Genomic DNA, 18,665 nt, shown 5'->3' on the forward strand with positions numbered 1-18,665 from the left:
AATGTCCCCTCCTATTGAACCCTTCACTTCTTCAGAGATCATAGAAGCAATCAGTCGCCTAAACCCCAAGAAAGCAGCAGGTCACGACCTAATAGGAAATAAAACAATCAAGGAACTTCCGATAAAAGGGATTGCACTCATCGCATCAATCTTTAACGCTATCCTCCGCCTTCAACACTTTCCCAAGGCTTGGAAAATCTCACTGATCACCCTCATCCCTGAACCCGGTAAACCAATATATGAAACCAGCTCCTATCGCCCAATCAGTCTTTTACCTACCCTGTCTAAACTATTCGAGAGGATGCTCACGAATCGTCTCCTTCCACTCCTAGAAGAATTGAAAACACTCCCAGACCACCAATTCGGCTTCCGAAAACAACACTCAACAGTAGAGCAAATCCACCGCATAACCCACATGATCAGCCAAACCCTTGAAAAGAAAAAATACTGCTCAGCGGTATTCCTAGACATCCAACAGGCATTCGACAAAGTATGGCATAAAGGGCTACTCTACAAGCTCAAAAAGATCCAACCCCATCCATACTACTCCATCTTAAAATCCTACCTAACCAACAGACAATTCATAGTTAAATGTCTAGGCGCCACTTCCGCAACATTCCCAATAGAATCCGGCATACCCCAAGGTAGTGTCCTCGGACCCCTACTGTTCTCCATCAACACTGCCGACTTACCTATATCAAACGAGGTAACAATAGCAACATTTGCCGACGACACAGCACTATTAGCTACCCACGCAGACCCGGCAATTGCCTCATCCACTCTCCAGCGAAGTATCGACACCATGGAAAAGTGGTTCCAAAAATGGGGTTTCAAAATAAACGAAAAAAAATCCTCTCATGTAACCTTCACGCTCCGAAAACAAACCTGCCCCCAGGTCACCATTAACAACACAATAATCCCAAGCAAGGACTCCGTAAGATACCTGGTCATGACCCTGGACAGGAGGCTAACTTGGAAAAAACATATCTCAGAAAAAACAAAGCAACTAAAGGAAAAATTAAGAAAATTCTATTGGTTCACGGGCCGACGCTCCAAACTAAACATACAGAACAAAATAATCCTCTACAAGGCCGCAATAAAACCTGTCTGGACCTACGAAATCAAACTATGGGGAACAGCAAGTAATTCCAACATTGAAATACTCCAACGCTTCCAATCGAAAACGCTAAGATCCCTATCAAATGCACCCTGGTATGTTACCAACGAAACAATCCACCGTGACCTCAAGATACCTACAGTCAAAGATGAAATACACAAGTCCAGAAGCAGATATAACACAAGAGTCAACAACCACCACAACCCACTAGTCACCCAACTACTGGACACGACGGACCGATCTACATTTATCATATTTTATATAAAATTAGAAGGGACCTTTAAAAAATTGCATGCAACAACACACTTACAGGTACTCTTGAATTAGTTTTTCTACATGTCCGATTATGTCTTTATATGTATATGTCAATTCAAATTTATTTTCTTAAATGTCCCTTAATGAAAAACTAACACTTCATATTAACTTTGAACTTTTGAGTTCTTAGAATATTCTGATTTAGTCACTGGCTGTACCATAAATTCATTTACAGATATTATATTTCCACCAAGAGCTAGTTTTATTATGAGCCTTCCTGCATCATCATCGAATCCTTCTATTTGACCATAATTATTACTTTGTTTTCCAGCTATAATTTTCACAAATGTTCCTTTCTCGATTTTAACTTCTTCCTCTTCTTTTTTGGAATCTGTATTTTTCTTCTGCAATGCTACTTTGTCTGCTCCAAGACCCATACCTTTTGGTCGTAATTCTGGTATGACAGCTGCTACTAATCTGTAATAGTTAGAATAAACGATTGTGAAATAAAAAATGATGTTCTCTGTTTACTTTCCAATAGGTGATGTATTAAATACATATAATTAATTTAATCCAGAGTAAAATTCATACTTTTCATTTCAACCAATTCCCTTTCCTGGTTGCCATCCCATTCCCCTTAACATTGCTACACCAAAGGCATCAATAGGAATTTTTTCATAATCTTCTAACGTAGACTGAAAAATACAAAACGATATTTATAATATGCAAATGTAATACATCTGTGCATTGCACATCAATATGTTGATAACGTACCTGTTCTTTGCCTCTTAATGATTCATCTTCTACTAAAGGTAAAGTTAAATCATTTGTTTTAGTTTCATATTTATTCTTTGACTTAAGTTCCTCAATGATTTCTTTTGTCGCTTGCTCTTCTAAAGTAACAACTTTATTTTCACTATCTTCAACTGGCTCTTTCTTTATTGATATTATTGGCGATGTTTTTCCATTAGATAGCTTTGATTTTGCCTCGTTAACACTAGCGTCTCCTACCTTTTCCTTATCTGCCTTCGGAAGGAAAATGTCTGCATCTATTTTATTAAGAATTCTATCATGCCAGGTTTTTGAACCTAGTAATGGAATAATTAGAGGTTCATCTTTTTTTTCTTCCTCACTGAAATAAAAAAATTGTTTTCAAATATATATATTCCGCTATTGGTGATTTTTATAGGTTAGGTTGTGGTTATATGTTTCTTGATTATAAATTTTACTTTTTGAACTCACCCTATTACTTTAATACCTTTCTCATCAAGGCATTCAATGCAATCAACTTTCTTTTTTTCTTGTGGAATAGCATTTTTTAACACAGGTTTCTTAATAGATTTCGCAAAACCGAAGGAAATCTTCTTTCCTTCTTCTGCCATTTATTTGTTATTTTAACACTGACTTATAGATCAATACACATGTATATACTAGACATAAAGATTGATGTCACTTGAATCTATGTACATGAATCTAATATCTTATTATACTTTATTAATCTACTCAAAATTACTTGCACATTACTAAAATTTCATTCCGACAATGTATCAAGCGCCTGAATAAGTGACATTAAAGTAAACATATATCAAAGAGGAAACAAGAAGAACTGACGCCTATGGTTTTCTATGTTACAAAGCTAGTGCTGCACCATACGGCCAAATGCCGAAGGTGGCTTATGCTAGTATATACCTGCCTATACGTTTCAATGAGAAAATCGATATTATGTGTTCATGTGAAAATTCACATTTCCCTAGGAGCTGTATTTTGATAGATTTAAGCTTCTAATGGAGCATTTTAAACGTATAGAGTATACTATGAAGTAGATAGTAGTGCGGATCATTTTATATTCATAAAAAATTTGAATGTATAGAAATGTACAAAATGCTCATGATATGCAAAAATATGCAAAATATTCAAAGTAAACCAATCATCAAAAAGTTTAGAAGGTGAAACAAATTTCTTTAATAACACCTAGATTAATTTTTATTTGTTAACAATCCCATATATAACCATAGCTTTTTCCCGGCGCATATACGCGCCCTTACATGCGTCAATAAGATAAGAGGAAATAAAAGACAGATTATCGATAAAATACACTAACACATATGTAATACGTGGATATATTACCACTCAGATTACACATATTATATATTATAAGGGAATATGTATACCACGTATATATGTAGAACGAATATTTCAAACTTGTTTATAGCCCGTGCGCACACATAAATGCACGCACACGAACAATTTTTCGAACGATAATTATATTAATAATTTATAACCATTTATATTTTTATATTTTTATATTTTTATATTTTTATATTTTTATATGATAAGCATTTATATTTTTTAAAATATGTTCTTATGGCATACATATTTATTCCACGCTTCATATCTATCCACATCCGTAACTGTAGGTGACATTGTTTTTTAACAATTTTGCTATTATTTCATAATTCTTTAATTCATATTTCAAAGTCGTAACAGATGTTTCTTTTTTTTTCAAGTTTTTCCCATATTGGACTTATTTCTAGCAGCCATGCCTGCTTACAAAGCAATTTTATATCCACGCAAGAATATTTTTCAGTAGATTTTATTATGTGGTTTACAATATCCATATTCTCTAATAACTGGTTGCTAAGGTATAATTTGAACATACCAAGTCGAGTAACTTCATTTGGTAATGATTCGTATATTTTCTTTTCAAGGCATCTGCGTAAAGCTGCATCAATGTCCCTAATAATATATTTACAATAAATATTATTGTTCTGTTATATTAATAATAACAAAGGAATATTCCGCACAACACAATAATTAAGATTAAGATAATGAATAATTATGATATTAAGATATTTTCTACTTAGAAAACATTGAAATAGCGTGATATACATAGCAAGGGCAATTAGTTACAGCCAAAAGAACTACATTAGAATTTTCGTTAGATACTAATCCATCCAATCTAGAAAGAAGTTCTGATCTGAATCTCTTTGCAGGTTCAGACAATGTACAGTTTACTCCTTTATTTGTGCCTATCCAGTCAATCTCATCGATAAAAATAATTGTAGGCGAAAAATTATAGGCAAGTTCAAATAAAACCTGTTCAGTTTAACAAATGTATTTATTATTTATTAAATATTATATTCAAAATTCCTTAAATTCATTGTTTCATCACGAACGTAATATCATTTCGTTTTCCAAACAACTATTCTAGTTATATATGATTATTATTATATATGATAGATATATTCCAGAATCTCTTCTTCATAGACAAAGGAAATCAACTTACACGGATATACTTCTCGGAATCACCTCTCCATTTGCTCACCAATGAGCTGGCCATTATGTTAAAAAAGGTGCATTGGCATTCTGTTGCGACTGCCTTCGCCAACATCGTCTTCCTTATTTCGTAATTGCTTGTATAGCAGAATACCTTTCCAGGGAGAAAATGGGCCTTTAAAAAAGATAAGGTACTTGAGGAGATACACAATGGCCTCCTTAATAGCAGATTTACATTCCTCTAGGCCTACGATGTTGTCCCAATATACATTTAATTTTGTTAGTATGATTTCCTGCGACAATACAAAGATGAAATGGCGCATAATCTCCATATTAATTTCCGTAAATGTTATGTAATTCGTTATTTAAAGCTTTACTGAAATCAGTATTTGCAATACGTATATTAATCGAAAATAACTTACGCATGAAATGTCTTCAATAATCTTCCATAATTCCAGATTGTCTATATAAAGCTTCTGAGCCTATTTTGATATCTTTGATTGCGTGGATTGTTCCATTAAGATGTTAAATAGCTCTCCTCTTCTGATGAAGATTCATCGCTTTCATTGGCGAAAATTGATGTCACTGTCATTGCGAGATTAATATCATCCGTAGCATCACCCCTCATCTTCTGTTGTGCATTCCTCCCTTTCACAGACCCAGATACAGACTCACTTCTCGTTTGTTTGCTAACAGATTTGACACGTTTTACTACTTCTTCAAAGATTGAATGATATCGTAATCGATACGTTGAATACGTTGAGAACGTTGAATAGTGTTAAATAATTTAAATTCTTACACTTTGTTCGCATTTGTCATTTCCCTCGTCTTTATTTCCTTTTCAGTTATTTTCTTGCACAATATAGGATATTTTTGGAATTTCATCTTGTAATAATTTTCATATTCTGTAAGAATAATTTCAAAATCGACGTTGTCGCAGACTCGATATTTCCGAGGTAGACGAGCTTCCCGGATTAATACATCGCTAATGTCTACATATCTAAAAAATATAATTTTTAATTCATTGAACAAATTTTATGCTATGAGTACACACTATACGATAATCATCAATTAACTGTTTTATTTCTAGGTAAGACAGACAAAAAGAATGTACTGTCTATTTATTATTATATAAATCCTCGGCGATAATTTTTTGCCTTCTGCTTTTTAATTTCTAATTTTTAAAGTTTGAATTTAAATATGTTTTCATTTATAACTAGTTAATCTACGTTATCGATTGAGTTACTCTATAACTACTGAGTTACCGATGTCGATTTTCAAATTTTGGTTCCTTCCCCTCTTTCCGCACTAATTTCTATTTCGATTGGTCGCCGATATTATTCGAAAAAATTGCAACTAAGAAGATATCTAAATATATACACATAATATAAATATATAAACATAATTTTGTTATCTACTATCTTGATACGTGCAAAGATAAATCTTAATGATATATAATACAGCGTAAATGGTTATAAATAATTAATTATTGACAATAATTATAAGAATTATCGAAAGAAAAAATCATAGATACTATGTGCGAGTGTAAAATATCACAAAAAATGAACAACAATTGTGAAAAACGCAATATGGCAAATCAATGACAAAACACACTCATGACTGTCATGGAAGTTCCAAAGTCTAAAATCTAGAATATTCCTTACCTCTTTTCGCAAATTATGAGATATCTTATTTGTGGTACCTTGCAGCGATAAATCACCGTTCATTGTAATAGTTTTAAATGTGATAATGATATCCTTGTATTGACTATCGTTTTTCGATAGTTACGAGAATTTTCGTTTATTACTTTGAGACAATCCGTCACTTCCTTTCTCTTATAAAGTTTCCCTTCAACTCCGTTGAAAACTGAGCATCAAACAGGAGACGAACGATTTGTTGTCATGGCAATGTTAGTTCACACGTAAGCAGGGTGCGAATATAATGATGGAATAGTCGAATCCTGTCTACTGTATAGTAAGATGGATGCGACATGGAAATAGAAAGAGAAGGCTGTATATAAGCATTTTCTGTCCTTGTTTAATCAGGCATGCACACTAGTGGACACTGACGGCGCTCGTTTACCGTTGTTACACATTTCCGGTACAAGTACGCGGGCATTAGAGAAGGACGGAACGGTCTCTCTCTTTACCCCTATATCGCGTTTTTAGTTCGCTCACGCGCTCTGTACTTATATCTATTACATTTCCACCATAAGCAGCGGCCGTGCAGTGACTTACAAAAGTTTCGAACTCGCGGACGTTTAATCACGTTCCCTACTCCGAAGGGGTAAGTACAAAGTTGCTCGTCTCAGTACTCTTGTTAGAAGTTTTATCATCTTTTTCATTTCGTGGCTACAAGTTTTTCCAGGAAATTCTTATCGTTTTACAAGGGCTGTGGGACACAGTGACGTCAGCTATCGATCATATACGCGAATTTGTTGTAAATTAATTAGGAGAATATCTGGAGTTGTTTATCGTTGCCAGCTGTAAAATATTAGAATTTTTCATTCATAATTGTCATATTTTCGACTCTTCCGTTGCCAAGACCATCTTGAAAGATTTTTGGTATGTTCCATCACCCTTGTTAAAAGTGTGCCCATTGGTTAGCTATATTGATTTTAAAAACCAATACGTATATCAAGTTTATTATCTAACAGAAACAAAGAAATTCGTTTTATTAACGAATTTCTTTTATTAATTATTCTTTAATTATTAACGAATTTTCGATGTTTCTTCTCAATTTCCTTTAGCATCGAACGAAGAACATTATTTGATCAAACGTTTCATAGTTCAGATTATATTTCGTTTAAAGAGATTGAAATTGAAATCGAGATAAAATCAAAAAGTATCCGTTGTTCTCGAATATTCTAGTATTCCTTCGCCGCCCGGGAGAAAGACAGGTATGAAGAAAGAGGATATTTTTTTTTATTAACTTTTTAATATTGATATTTCGACAAATATTGACATGTGCAGTGAGAAAATCGAGTGAAATTTTCAATAATATCGTTTTAATAATTTGTGAAACGAATTAGTTTGGTTTTTTCCATTTTTATTAGTTTCCGTCAGTGCTGATTGACGCGCCACTCCAGTTTCCATTTCCGTTTCTCGAAATTTCCTACGTCCTTGGTCTTTGGGACTCTTTGCCCAGGTAACTGCATTGCTTCTGGGTACGTCTTACCGTTCGGGTCTCTCGAGCTTTCGGTGTCAGTTGTTACCGTTGAAGGAAGAGAAGCTGGTGACAGATATTATCGAATAAATCGTTTATTCTGGAAAAGTTCGAGTAAGTTCGTTCTGTTTGAATAAATCAAGACATGGATCAATTTTTATCGTATCATCGTGATTCGCCATGTCGTACGTTTGGTTTCGGGATACCATAAGTTTTTCATTTGGTACTTTTAATTTGAAATTTTACGTCTATGATCGTGACAGGAAGACACTTTCAGTGAATTATAAATATTTCAAATTATAAATTATAAATATTTGTTATAAATTACAATCATACTACGGGGAAAAGCGAAACATATGTTTTCTTGTGGAACATGTGATAGTAAATTATTCGAAGCATAATAATGCTTAATTAAACATCTATACGGTAACATTTACGGACGAATATTGTGGTAATATTATCGCGTCGCTTTAATCTGGCATTTAATGCTTTGATTGCGGTCTTTGAAATGGCATCACAGATGCTGGTATAATATCACACGAAAAAGAAAGGACCAGTGGTTAATGTTGCAAGTGCACCAGTGCGTTGCAGCCATCGGGCGTGGCTTTGACGCCGGTGCCGAGGAGCGGCGCAGAACGTGTTCGATCGATCCGCGAACGCAGCCCGTGCTCATACTGCGACACAGTTCGTTTCAGTTAGTCTCAGTCGCTGTTTGCCCGTCGACAGCGTATAGTCGCGCCGGGTGACGATTATTTTTTCTTTTTTTGTTTCTCGATAATTCTCTCGCAACACTCGTTCTATACGTACACCATCAGTTTATCGCGTGATCATTGTTACCGCTTCCCCTACCTTGTCACGTCCTTCAAAGAAGATTTTCCTTCAGTTTTTTGTTGTTTGGGGAAAATTCATCGCTCGGACACATGGATTTATCGACACGAGGGTTTATCGAGGCATCAGCGTGATGTACTTTTCAAGTTTCATATTTTCTCTATGATACTTTCTAAGGAGAATTTAGAACTCGAAAGATATCAATTTCCAGGAAATATAGGTCTTTATGAGACCATCGATAGGTTTGAATTTAATTAACTCTCTTATAATTGGTATTTCAATTTTTTAATTCCTTAAATTTAGCTTTCTTTATGCTGTTAGACGATATAACGCAGGCATTTTATGATATATCGAATATATTCGTATATATTTTACTTTATACATTCGATAAATTTCCTTGGTTGGCCGGCCTGCAACCCACATACGGCACTTAATAAAAATTTGTTTCGTTAGAGGTCGGTGTTTGTTCGTCTTCGTCATAAAAATGTCATGACGTCATATCATATCACAAGGGTTCTTCTGAAAGCTAGATATTCGATAACAAGATTAATGGTTTTCGGTAGCTTGTAATGTCAAGCTTTGAACTAGCGGGATCGCCTTGCTGTCAAATCGCCATTCAGCAGCGACCATATTCTTTAACTACGTTCAAGACCTATATCACGCTACAGAAATCATCAAAGGAGGATAATTGCAAGTTAGTTGCCTCTTAGAAACGAGACAGTTGGTTGTTACTTGTTATCCGTAGTTGGTAGTTGTTCTCCTTAGTCGCCACATATTATAGAGACGACATTCATAGTCACCAGTTGCCTTCGCTAATAGTTTCTTGTTGTCTGTAGTTAGTTCTCGTCATCGCTATGTATTCCATCAATCACGTAAAATTTAACATATAGGATTTTATTCTTTTTTATTCTTTCTGTAGGAAGATTCTTTAAGTAATATGAATTTAAGTAACTATTTTATGATACAATAAAGTGGAAAAACGATTATTTTACGTAACGTAATTTTTTAAAGAACTTCGAATTTAAAGGATTCAGATAGATATCTTAAACGTAATTAAACCCTCCATATCGTAACAAATTGAAAGAAATTGCGCAAGAAAGTTAATACACTTAATGCATAAAACATATATTTAAAATCCAAATGTAGGCGTTGACGCGTGCGTGCTACATGTTCGAAACGTTCGTTACATCCGCGATAAAATTTGTAACGACGAAGAAGCTTAACATATGGTGTGCTTCAAGACGACAGTAAAAAGTGTTGGCGGATTTTTCGAAATTTCTTCCATTCTTAATAAAAATATATTGTATAAATATAGTAGGATTTTTCAAATTTAAATAGTTATAATGATTTGAAACTTTACAATCGTACGGTTCTGTTTTATCCTTTGAATATACCTGTCATTTTCATATCTCCTTTTAACTAAACTAAATATTTGGAAATCCTATAATTTGTACACTTCTATTTGTGAATAAGATCGATGAAATTAAAGCGTAACTATGCTTTCAATAATGGCTTCGATGTATTGCTCACCATTATGGCGGATTAACGTCTCTAAGTGATCGACCTTAATCACTAAATGGCAGCCGCGATTCAGTGGTAGAACCTTACACATGACGGACATTGCAAGCGCTTGTAAGACGTCTATTGTGAAACGTTTCCAATAGCATCGATTACGACGACGGTGAAATCCGAATAGAAATATATATCGCGTATCGCTTCAGCCTGACATGTCTTAAAATAGAATCACAATTTTTCGTTCTTAAAAAAAAAAAAAAAAAAAAGAAAAAAAGTCTATAAAAATTATATGCAAATAAAATAGATAAATAGATAAATGGTTGTACAAATTTCTAAAACAGATATTACAAATATACGTAAATAAATTATATATTTATAAATTGTTTGTTTAAATATCTGTTTGTTTAAATAAATAAAAGGGATATTTACGACTTACAATGAACGTAGTCCTGTTTTTAGTTTTAAACAAAGCAAAAACGGATAACAACTTTTTAAAATGTAAAACTCAACGCAACAGTGGTTTTTTTTAATTAATCAATAACGTTCAAAGTTAATTAATTTAGAGTGGTTTGTACATTTTGTATGCTCGCCGTATTTTAACGTTTGATGTGTAACGTTTGATGTAGTACTTGATGCCCGAAAAATCGAAAAATAATTAACTTTGATCGTTTCGTCGAATTTACAAGTGTGTATATTCGTGTGAAATCCTATGTGCTTGTGTATGCTGATGTGAAAGGCGGTAATATATTTTTCTTTTTTCGATTATTGTTGTCAACTTTTGTGTGGAATAAATCAATTCCGCGAATAGAAGTGCAATCAATACAGCTTACTATGAAATGATAGCACAACAACAGTACATATCGCCATTGACGTCAGCTTCACAAAATTTCTCGAGTATCGAGGTCGTCCATTTGGGTTAATAATTTATTTCCAAAATGCCACAAGCACGAATATCTTATGGAAATCCACTGTATTTCCACTGTAATTTTTAATAATCAGATTCCATATTGTATGCTACGATTCGAGGAAAATCCGCAGCTAATTATTATCTTTGCTGCCTTTAAATACCATAAATAGTCGTCCGTAAATTTTAAAAGATTTTCTGTGCCATACTTATATTGTGTATTTTAGTCTTAAGGTGCGGTTCGTGTTCAATTAATCGAAAGTGATGAAACTGTAATGGGTCACGATAGTCAAATATTAAAAATGGTCTCGTTGGCTACATTTAAAATCTTTGCGAGATATATATGCATAGTACGTTGCTACTAGCAACGGGTAGCGATGAGCAATAGAGAACAGTACCTTCCTTATCTCGTCGTGATTATGTACATACCAGTAATGCACAGTACTCGTACTGAATATCTTACAACATCTACATAGATTTTCAGATTTGTTTCGAATATTACCAGCATAACCATGATAGTAGAATTCTGTTACAGTATTAATTCTATAGTGCCGTTATGCATAATACAGCCCTAAAATGTTTCTACAAATATACGAATATTTTCGTCAGCTACTATATTCCAACCATGGCTTATTATGAAAGGAAATATATGACGAAATTACTTGTTTTTTTAGACTAAATTAGTTTAATTTGAATAATTTTAGTAATTGTGTAGGATCGAACAACAACTTATCATTAGCTTCACTCGAGACTTGATTGCACGTAGCAACGTAATTGCGTTGGAACTGAGGGTAGAAAACAATGTCAACCGTTAGACGCGTCCGTCTGGCGAATGTGTAACGCGTGAATAATAGATGGCGGCAATCACGTGAACCCTACTTATAGCTGTTTCGGCTTATATCGTAGCATTCAACCTAGGGTAAAACGATAGGGATCATTAGAAGTTGAAAGGCCGGCTGATCAGCCTCATTTTGTTCCATTTTTTAATCAAGCGATGAATCGACAAATTGTACAGATTTCGATGGTTATCACAGTTCTCTGTGAATTTTCAAGTACGGTTCGTCGAATTTAGTCAGATTGGCTACAGACTCTTTTACGAGCAGCTTGAAACTCGATCTAGTTTCGAGAAAATGAAAAATTCGTTTTATCTCTTTGCTTCCCTGTTCCTTCCTTCCTCTTTTTTTTGCTTTTTACATTGCGTTAAGACCGGCTAAATAATATTGATTGCCATGGACGTTGGCTGGTTCAAAATCACTGACATCGACGATAACAAAAGTAAGTTTGATGATCGATCATTTATCTGAGCCGATGTTATTCGACTTGAGCTCTGCATATTTGTTAATATTATTCTAGTAGGGATGAGATACTACAAATTTTAAATAACTTCGATTAAAATTATATTATAAAAATTATATTACATTAACGTTTAGAAGTCAATAAAGTGGAAAGAATTACGCGAGATAATGTAAATATAAATTACATTACAAGGAAACAATACGGCTAGGTAATTTGAAACATTCTGGCTAAAATTGCATTCTTTCAAAGTTAGGACGTACAGTATTTACAAAGCAGATTAAGTATCAAATGGGGTACTTAAGAAAATTCATGTTATCATTCTTTAGTAAACATTTTCAGGTTATAGCCTTCTGCAAAAGCTGCTTTTCGTAACGTTAACGTATTCATTATTAATATTAATCATATTGTTCTTATCTCCTAGGGGCATCACAATCCATTTTTATATTGTGTTAAAGCTAAATTTCTATTATATTTTCGCAAAATGTTCTTTCGTTTGATAGAGAAATGATAGATACACAGCATTTTTTGTTTTATGTTATTTTATATTAAATTGGAGAAAGGTGGATCGCACATAATTGAATAAAATAATATAATGCAAAAAATATCGTACATCTATCATTTCTTTATAAAACGAAAGAAACTTTTGGAACAACCTAATATTTCTCTCCAACGACACTTCTACGATGTTAAAATATTTGATAAAAATATTTGATAAAAATATTAAGAAATTCTAATATTGATTTAAACGTATCGATTTATTTACTTTTCGCTGTTGGAAATTGTTAATTATGATTTCCACTTAAAAGCGTATTTCATATTATGAGGATAAATGATCAAATTCATCTCTAATATACACGTTAGAGAGTCATTTATAGCTGCAATCCTGTTTACCGCTCATATTCCTGGAACTCGATAATTCACTAGGCGATTGCTTTAACCGTGCAGAATACATCCATAAATAATTAATCGCTATTAATATTCCATCGACTTTTGAAAATCCCTGATGTGATCTATTTCACGTGATGAGAATACGTGTAAAGTGAGGTTATTGCTTGATTATCTTTAGTCGAATAAATCGAGTGATTCAAATTATAATGCGGAAGAAAGTCAAAACTATGTATATTATTTTTTTCAATTTTTATGTATCATTTGACGGAAGGAAATTTGGTAAGTAAGGTTCACCTTCTTTAATGTCAATGATTTTGAGATATGTTATTAAGCTCCAAATTCTAAGCGATCTTCTATATATATATATATATATATATATATATATATATATATATAACATGCGTATAATAGCCAAAGTTCAACTGCCAAGTATACGCTAAGCTTTTATTTTCAATTTATGCGATACCACTATGTTTCATGAATTTATTTGCTAACGGTATTGAAACAAATAACAAGCAGAGGACGAACTATCCGTGAACTGTTTTGCCAACGAGTACGCTTCCAATATTTTCTGTTTGAGAAAACACACTTGCTGCTGTTGCAACTCCAAATATTTTTACAGCCGACGCTTTTGCCATGAATCATCGGCTAACATATAAAATAGAGAAAAGCCATAGTTGATTGTAATGGAAATTTAGAAAACCTGAAACTCGATATAGAAGGGAAAAATAAAGGAAAGGAAGGGAGAGATAATTGGAAGCTTGGGGCCAGGTTTAATTCACTGAAATCGGGCTGCTTGTGTCATCACGAAACAGAATTGCCAGTACGTCATTTCTGTGCTCCCGTCCTCGTAAAAACGGTTTCACTCGTTAAGAAAAAACGAATAGGCGGTGAAGAGAGAAAAAAGCAGACAGAGAGCGCTTTTAAAAAGCTGACGAAGCGTGCGTTGCCACAACGAGACACACGGTGCTATTTGTCGTTTTAAATTGCGCCGCAACTTGTTTTTGAGATCTTTGCTAGAGACACGTGAAAACACGTTGGAAGTATATTTCTTGTTTTTGTGGAATTTAGCTGGAAAATAAAAAATAACGTAAAACATGTACTTACGACTTACAGAGTAATTGAATGTATACACTATAATAACCAGCGATTTAAGGCTTTAAAAGATCGAAAAAAAAAGAAAAGAAAAGAAGAAGGATAATATGTTGTGGCAGTCTAACTCGATCTAAGGAAATAGAGAGGGAGGGAGGGGGCAAAGCTTGTTAATCTGGAAAGAATACAAGCATCAATTTCAAGCACTTACAGGGAATCAAGCGGGCTTGTTAAGGTCGTAAGTTGGACAATTATCCCGTGTTAGGTTCAATCAGCTTAGTCCTACACAAAATTGATCCAATCATGCGAAAACAAATGTATTCTGATTTTTGTCGCAGATATTTCTGGTCTACGCACTCCAGTGCCCACAAAGCAGTTATTGAAACAGCTGATTTTCGCCTATTCTAGAGCGACAACATCCCCTGATCTTTTACAACCATGAAGGACCTGTACTCGAAAATACTTGCAATTCTCATCTGCTTGCAGGTTATTTTTGTCACTTTCTTCCCGTCAGGGGCTGGTAAGTTGATACTGATTAATTATACCATCGAAATTCTATATAATGGCTACAAAAAATATTTGCATCATTATCCTCATTTCCTAACGAAGCGCGTTTTTTTACCAAGTTTTATATTTCATTTCATAGTATCAAATCTCTGTAGTTACACGAAAGTATTAAATGATAGGAAACTTGATATACACGAATTTAATTAATTAATAAGTTTGTCGATATACAGCCATTATTATTTCATGTGAAATATTACAACGTCAAAAACTTAACGTTCTTGTACGTACAGTATTAATCACAAATTGTAAGAATGTTTACTGATAAGCAAAATAGATAATATGGAAAACGCAGACCTATGGAAAGAGAATTCCTGACATTAGACAGGAATACGCGATTGCACGAAATATTTTATGGTATGTCTAACATGGTGAATATATGCGGCGAAGTACGAAAAATTCATCCTGAGATATGTATACGACCTACGCGGTACGGGACGTGTTATAAATGGTTTCCGCCACTCAGCCGTATTTGAATTTGTGAACACGATCGAACAAATGATGCGACAATTATTAATTGCCGCCTCTGCCTTAGTAACGATTCGCGTTGGAACGAGGTCGAATCGTTCCGATTCCACGCGCGATTAACAAATAATTACAGTGGACATCAATTACTTGGATGACCTTCGTCATTTCAGCTTAAAACGATTAATTTGATTAAACCAACCAATTATTTCAATTAATACAATCTGCACTTTAAATTCGCACGTCTTGTGTATACACACCGGGCCAGAGAAAAGTTTTCAATCGTTCGAGTAGAACCTTCGTAGTCCTTGAGGACGCGTGTCGCTTCTCGTGCACCTAAAGTTTCGCTCAAATTAACCGATTTATTTGAATTCGAGCGAGTGAAAACCTCTTTGTCACCGTGAGTTTGTTACTTAATTGATACTCTTAGATGCCCTTTGCTTTCAATCTCTTACATCCATTCTTAATTAGTCAAGTCGTTTGACTTTTGACAAGTATTTTGAAACCATTTTACTAACACGAACCTACTTTTTTACTTGAGATTATCCGCTATTTTTATTCAAATGTATATGTACGTATATACACTTTTGAATTTTAAACGAACCTTCTATTATACCTATATCTTTTAAGTGCCGTTTTAAGTTTCAAGAGACTTTAACTCGGATAGCTCGACTTGGAGTTCTAACGTATACTGTAAAGCACACTTGCGAAGTAAAACAGCAAACACGATATAAAAACTTTTTGCCCATGTAAGAAATCGAATAACCTATTTCAACGGTGCTTTAATCTCATCGACGAAGCATCGATGCAACGAAGAAGCATCGTGATAGCCGCAATGCGGATCCGTTCGACAAAAATTTCCTGGTACGGTCGTTTTCGTAATGTTATTAACCGTTTTAGTGTCGGATGTTTCAAGACTCCGTATCGGTTTGTGCTATGCAGCGCGATAGAGCTTCGTTTATTTATTTGCGAGGAGTACCGATCGACACAATCGCGCTGCCCTTTTTCATCCTGTTTTTTTTTCATCGAAATATACCGTTCGATGTGCTCGCGCTTCATTTCATCGGTTATACTGGAAGCGTTACAACAAACACTCAAAAGTTTGCGAAATATTTATGCTCTGCGTTTCGTTTGCGCGATAACATTCTATAATGCAGGATTTGGTTTTCCGATTCAAGAGGTAATTTTTTATATTGGTTTTTTTTTATTTGGTTTATGATTATTTGAAAAACAAGTAATTACGAGAGGAAACTCTGATATGACTCACGACGAGCTCGCTTGAGCGCGTTGCGAATTAATGATCGTGACCATACGTCGTGGCACAATTTACCACGGTACGCGAATTGAGAGATCACGCTGCGTGGTGTTAAAACGGTTAGCGTAACTGCGCGTACGATTGTCGAGGGGCAAAGATATTGACGTTGGTAATCGTTTTCAGTGGCTTTAGAAGAAAACTGTACTGATTTCGAAGGACAAGTTATCTCACATGGGCTGCTGTATGTGCCGGGACCTTCGGTTTGCAGCCTCTGCGTCTGCTACCATTCGGAGCCAAAATGGTGCAAGGCTATCTTCTGTTCACCTCCTTTTGTAAGTATATGCTCATTCTAAGAGCAACCAGCTTAGCACAACCATGCGAAACTAAAGTACACCGTTAACGCTTGCATGCTGGTCGTTAAAACACATGCTGCGCGAATAGGGTACACAGCGATTCATTTAACTCGCCGTGAATTAGTTTTAGAAAGACAAACATGGACAGGGATAATTTTTGTCACGAGCCGTTTAATTTATTCGTTCATTAGAACGAATTAATTTACACCTGCTGAGATCGCGATTGATGCGACAAATTCGAAATCTTGTTCCATATAAATATTTTTAAACAAGCACGTCGTAAGCTTTGTATATTTTTTAATCGCAACGAAACTGTTCAGAGAAATGCTGAAATTATTAATTAGAAAAGGAGATTTCTACGCATCGTTGTAAAACTGTCAGGGAAAATATTCGTGAAACAGTTACGTTGTTACAAGTTCTACAAGAAGAAATATTGAAAATCACGTTCCACTTATTCAGTTGCACGTGTAAAAGGTATCTTGCGTTCGCGCAAAAAATCTCTGAAGGATACATGCTTTATAATAATTGGAGTGTCGAAGTTGTTACGCGGATCGGCGTACACGTACCTTTTAATGAAACTAGGTTACCCATTCGTTATTCGTTCCTAATTTTCAGCTTCACGATTTTTACGCAATAAAATTTTATACACCTGTTCGGTTTATAAATGATTCAATTCAAATTTAACAGAATTAAAGTTGAAATAATCATTTGTACTTCATTAAAAGGTTCTTTCAGCATCTCGTTTTAATATTTTTATTGGTAATATTTTGTTGATCGTTATATTTAAATGGAGTTTTTCAAAGGAGAGACATTTTAAGGTAGGAAATGGACATACATTTATAATAAGAATTCAGAAGAAAGAATATTTCATACAGAAATAAATATTCCGTATGTATAAATAACTACGCTATGAATTTTATATGTATCGGATATTCCTTCTGGTTAATGTATCTGATGTTTTTTCACGCGAGGTAGCGTATATTTGCATCTATATGTCTCTTCGTTTCTCAGTAGTAAAACTTAGCATTCATGCGGTTGATAAGTAGTTACGCACTGACAACGAGAAACATAAAATGAGTAAGAAGCATGAGACATTCTATAAGAAAAATAAAGTTGTTTTTGTCTTTCATTGCATATTCGTCAGAATATTGTTAATAAATATTTAAGTTAAGATTTCAGTTGAAATAAATACATAGGATTAGACATTTATTTGTCGGAGATGAAAGAACACCGGAACCTTCCCTTCGGAACTTTGGGAAGACCCCTAGTACTGTAATTTAGATTTCACCATAGCCGAATTAAGAAACTGTTGTCATTCGATTCGACTGTACTTATTTGAGATTTATGATAGTGAGCTCGGGCTCGAGGCGACAACCAGTCGCCGAACGTAGTCGCGGTCAAGAGATGAACGTTTTGTCTAACAAAGGCATGAAGTAACTCTATAGCTCTCCTTAAAAGAAATACTTAGGACGGGGCACGACGGTAAGCATTTCAACGATTTCTGTCCCGTGGCTCGCCACACGCAGACTCTATTCTTTGAGTAAGATGATTACCAGATGTCGACGCGTCTCCACAGTACATGTTCAGCTAGCCCGAGGACCCGCTATAAATCTTAAGATTTGTTTAACTAAAGTCCTTCAAACCGACAAACAGTCCTCGTCCCAACTACGAGAAAATAGGAGAAATCTATTT

The 18,665-nt window shown here is 34.5% G+C and overlaps 2 protein-coding genes and 2 long non-coding RNA genes across 13 annotated transcripts in view; 1 reads left to right on the forward strand and 3 right to left on the reverse strand.

The window, feature by feature from the left end:
• The window catches only part of LOC126927052 (integral membrane protein DGCR2/IDD-like), a 392,464-nt gene that overhangs the window by 138,018 nt on the left and 235,781 nt on the right, over positions 1-18,665 (forward strand). For 3 of the 7 annotated variants that reach the window (XM_050743389.1, XM_050743388.1, XM_050743390.1), the window contains exons 1-2: positions 14,633-14,856; positions 16,804-16,952. In XM_050743389.1, coding sequence (XP_050599346.1) covers positions 14,775-14,856; positions 16,804-16,952 — 231 coding nt within the window. In that variant the 5' untranslated portion in view covers positions 14,633-14,774. Of the gene's footprint in view, positions 1-12,145; positions 12,336-14,574; positions 14,857-16,803; positions 16,953-18,665 lie in introns of those variants that run through there. The other 4 variants (XM_050743394.1, XM_050743393.1, XM_050743392.1 and 1 more) reach the window with 3 other exon arrangements.
• LOC126927044 (G-patch domain and KOW motifs-containing protein-like) lies at positions 1,611-3,016 on the reverse strand. Its single transcript, XM_050743374.1, has 4 exons — positions 2,615-3,016; positions 2,147-2,504; positions 1,964-2,067; positions 1,611-1,849 (listed from the first exon to the last, which is right to left on the reverse strand). Exons 1-3 carry the CDS (start codon positions 2,752-2,754, stop codon positions 1,972-1,974), a joined length of 594 nt encoding a protein of 197 aa, XP_050599331.1. The 5' UTR covers positions 2,755-3,016; the 3' UTR covers positions 1,611-1,849; positions 1,964-1,971.
• On the reverse strand, positions 5,292-6,613 carry LOC126927101 (uncharacterized). The gene is made up of 2 exons (XR_007715160.1): positions 5,914-6,613; positions 5,292-5,648 (listed from the first exon to the last, which is right to left on the reverse strand). It is a non-coding gene; the product is annotated as an uncharacterized LOC126927101 (long non-coding RNA).
• Positions 13,136-18,665, reverse strand: part of LOC126927093 (uncharacterized) — a 161,808-nt gene continuing 156,278 nt past the window's right edge. For all 4 annotated transcript variants that reach the window (XR_007715153.1, XR_007715151.1, XR_007715152.1 and 1 more), the window contains exon 2: positions 13,136-13,947. This is a non-coding gene — a long non-coding RNA (uncharacterized LOC126927093). The remainder of the gene's footprint in view (positions 13,948-18,665) is intronic.

Source organism: Bombus affinis, unplaced genomic scaffold, assembly GCF_024516045.1.
Source record: "Bombus affinis isolate iyBomAffi1 unplaced genomic scaffold, iyBomAffi1.2 ctg00000070.1, whole genome shotgun sequence".
Lineage (NCBI taxonomy): Eukaryota > Metazoa > Arthropoda > Insecta > Hymenoptera > Apidae > Bombus > Bombus affinis.

Coding starts and splice junctions, on each gene's coding strand:
- LOC126927044 (XM_050743374.1), bottom strand. CDS start 2,754: ATGGCAGAAGAAGGAAAGAAGATTTCCTTCGGTTTTGCGAAATCTATT. Junction 2,505..2,614: donor AAAGGTATTAAAGTAATAGG/GTGAGTTCAAAA, acceptor TTTTTATTTCAG/TGAGGAAGAAAAAAAAGATG. Junction 2,068..2,146: donor CATTAAGAGGCAAAGAACAG/GTACGTTATCAA, acceptor TGTATTTTTCAG/TCTACGTTAGAAGATTATGA.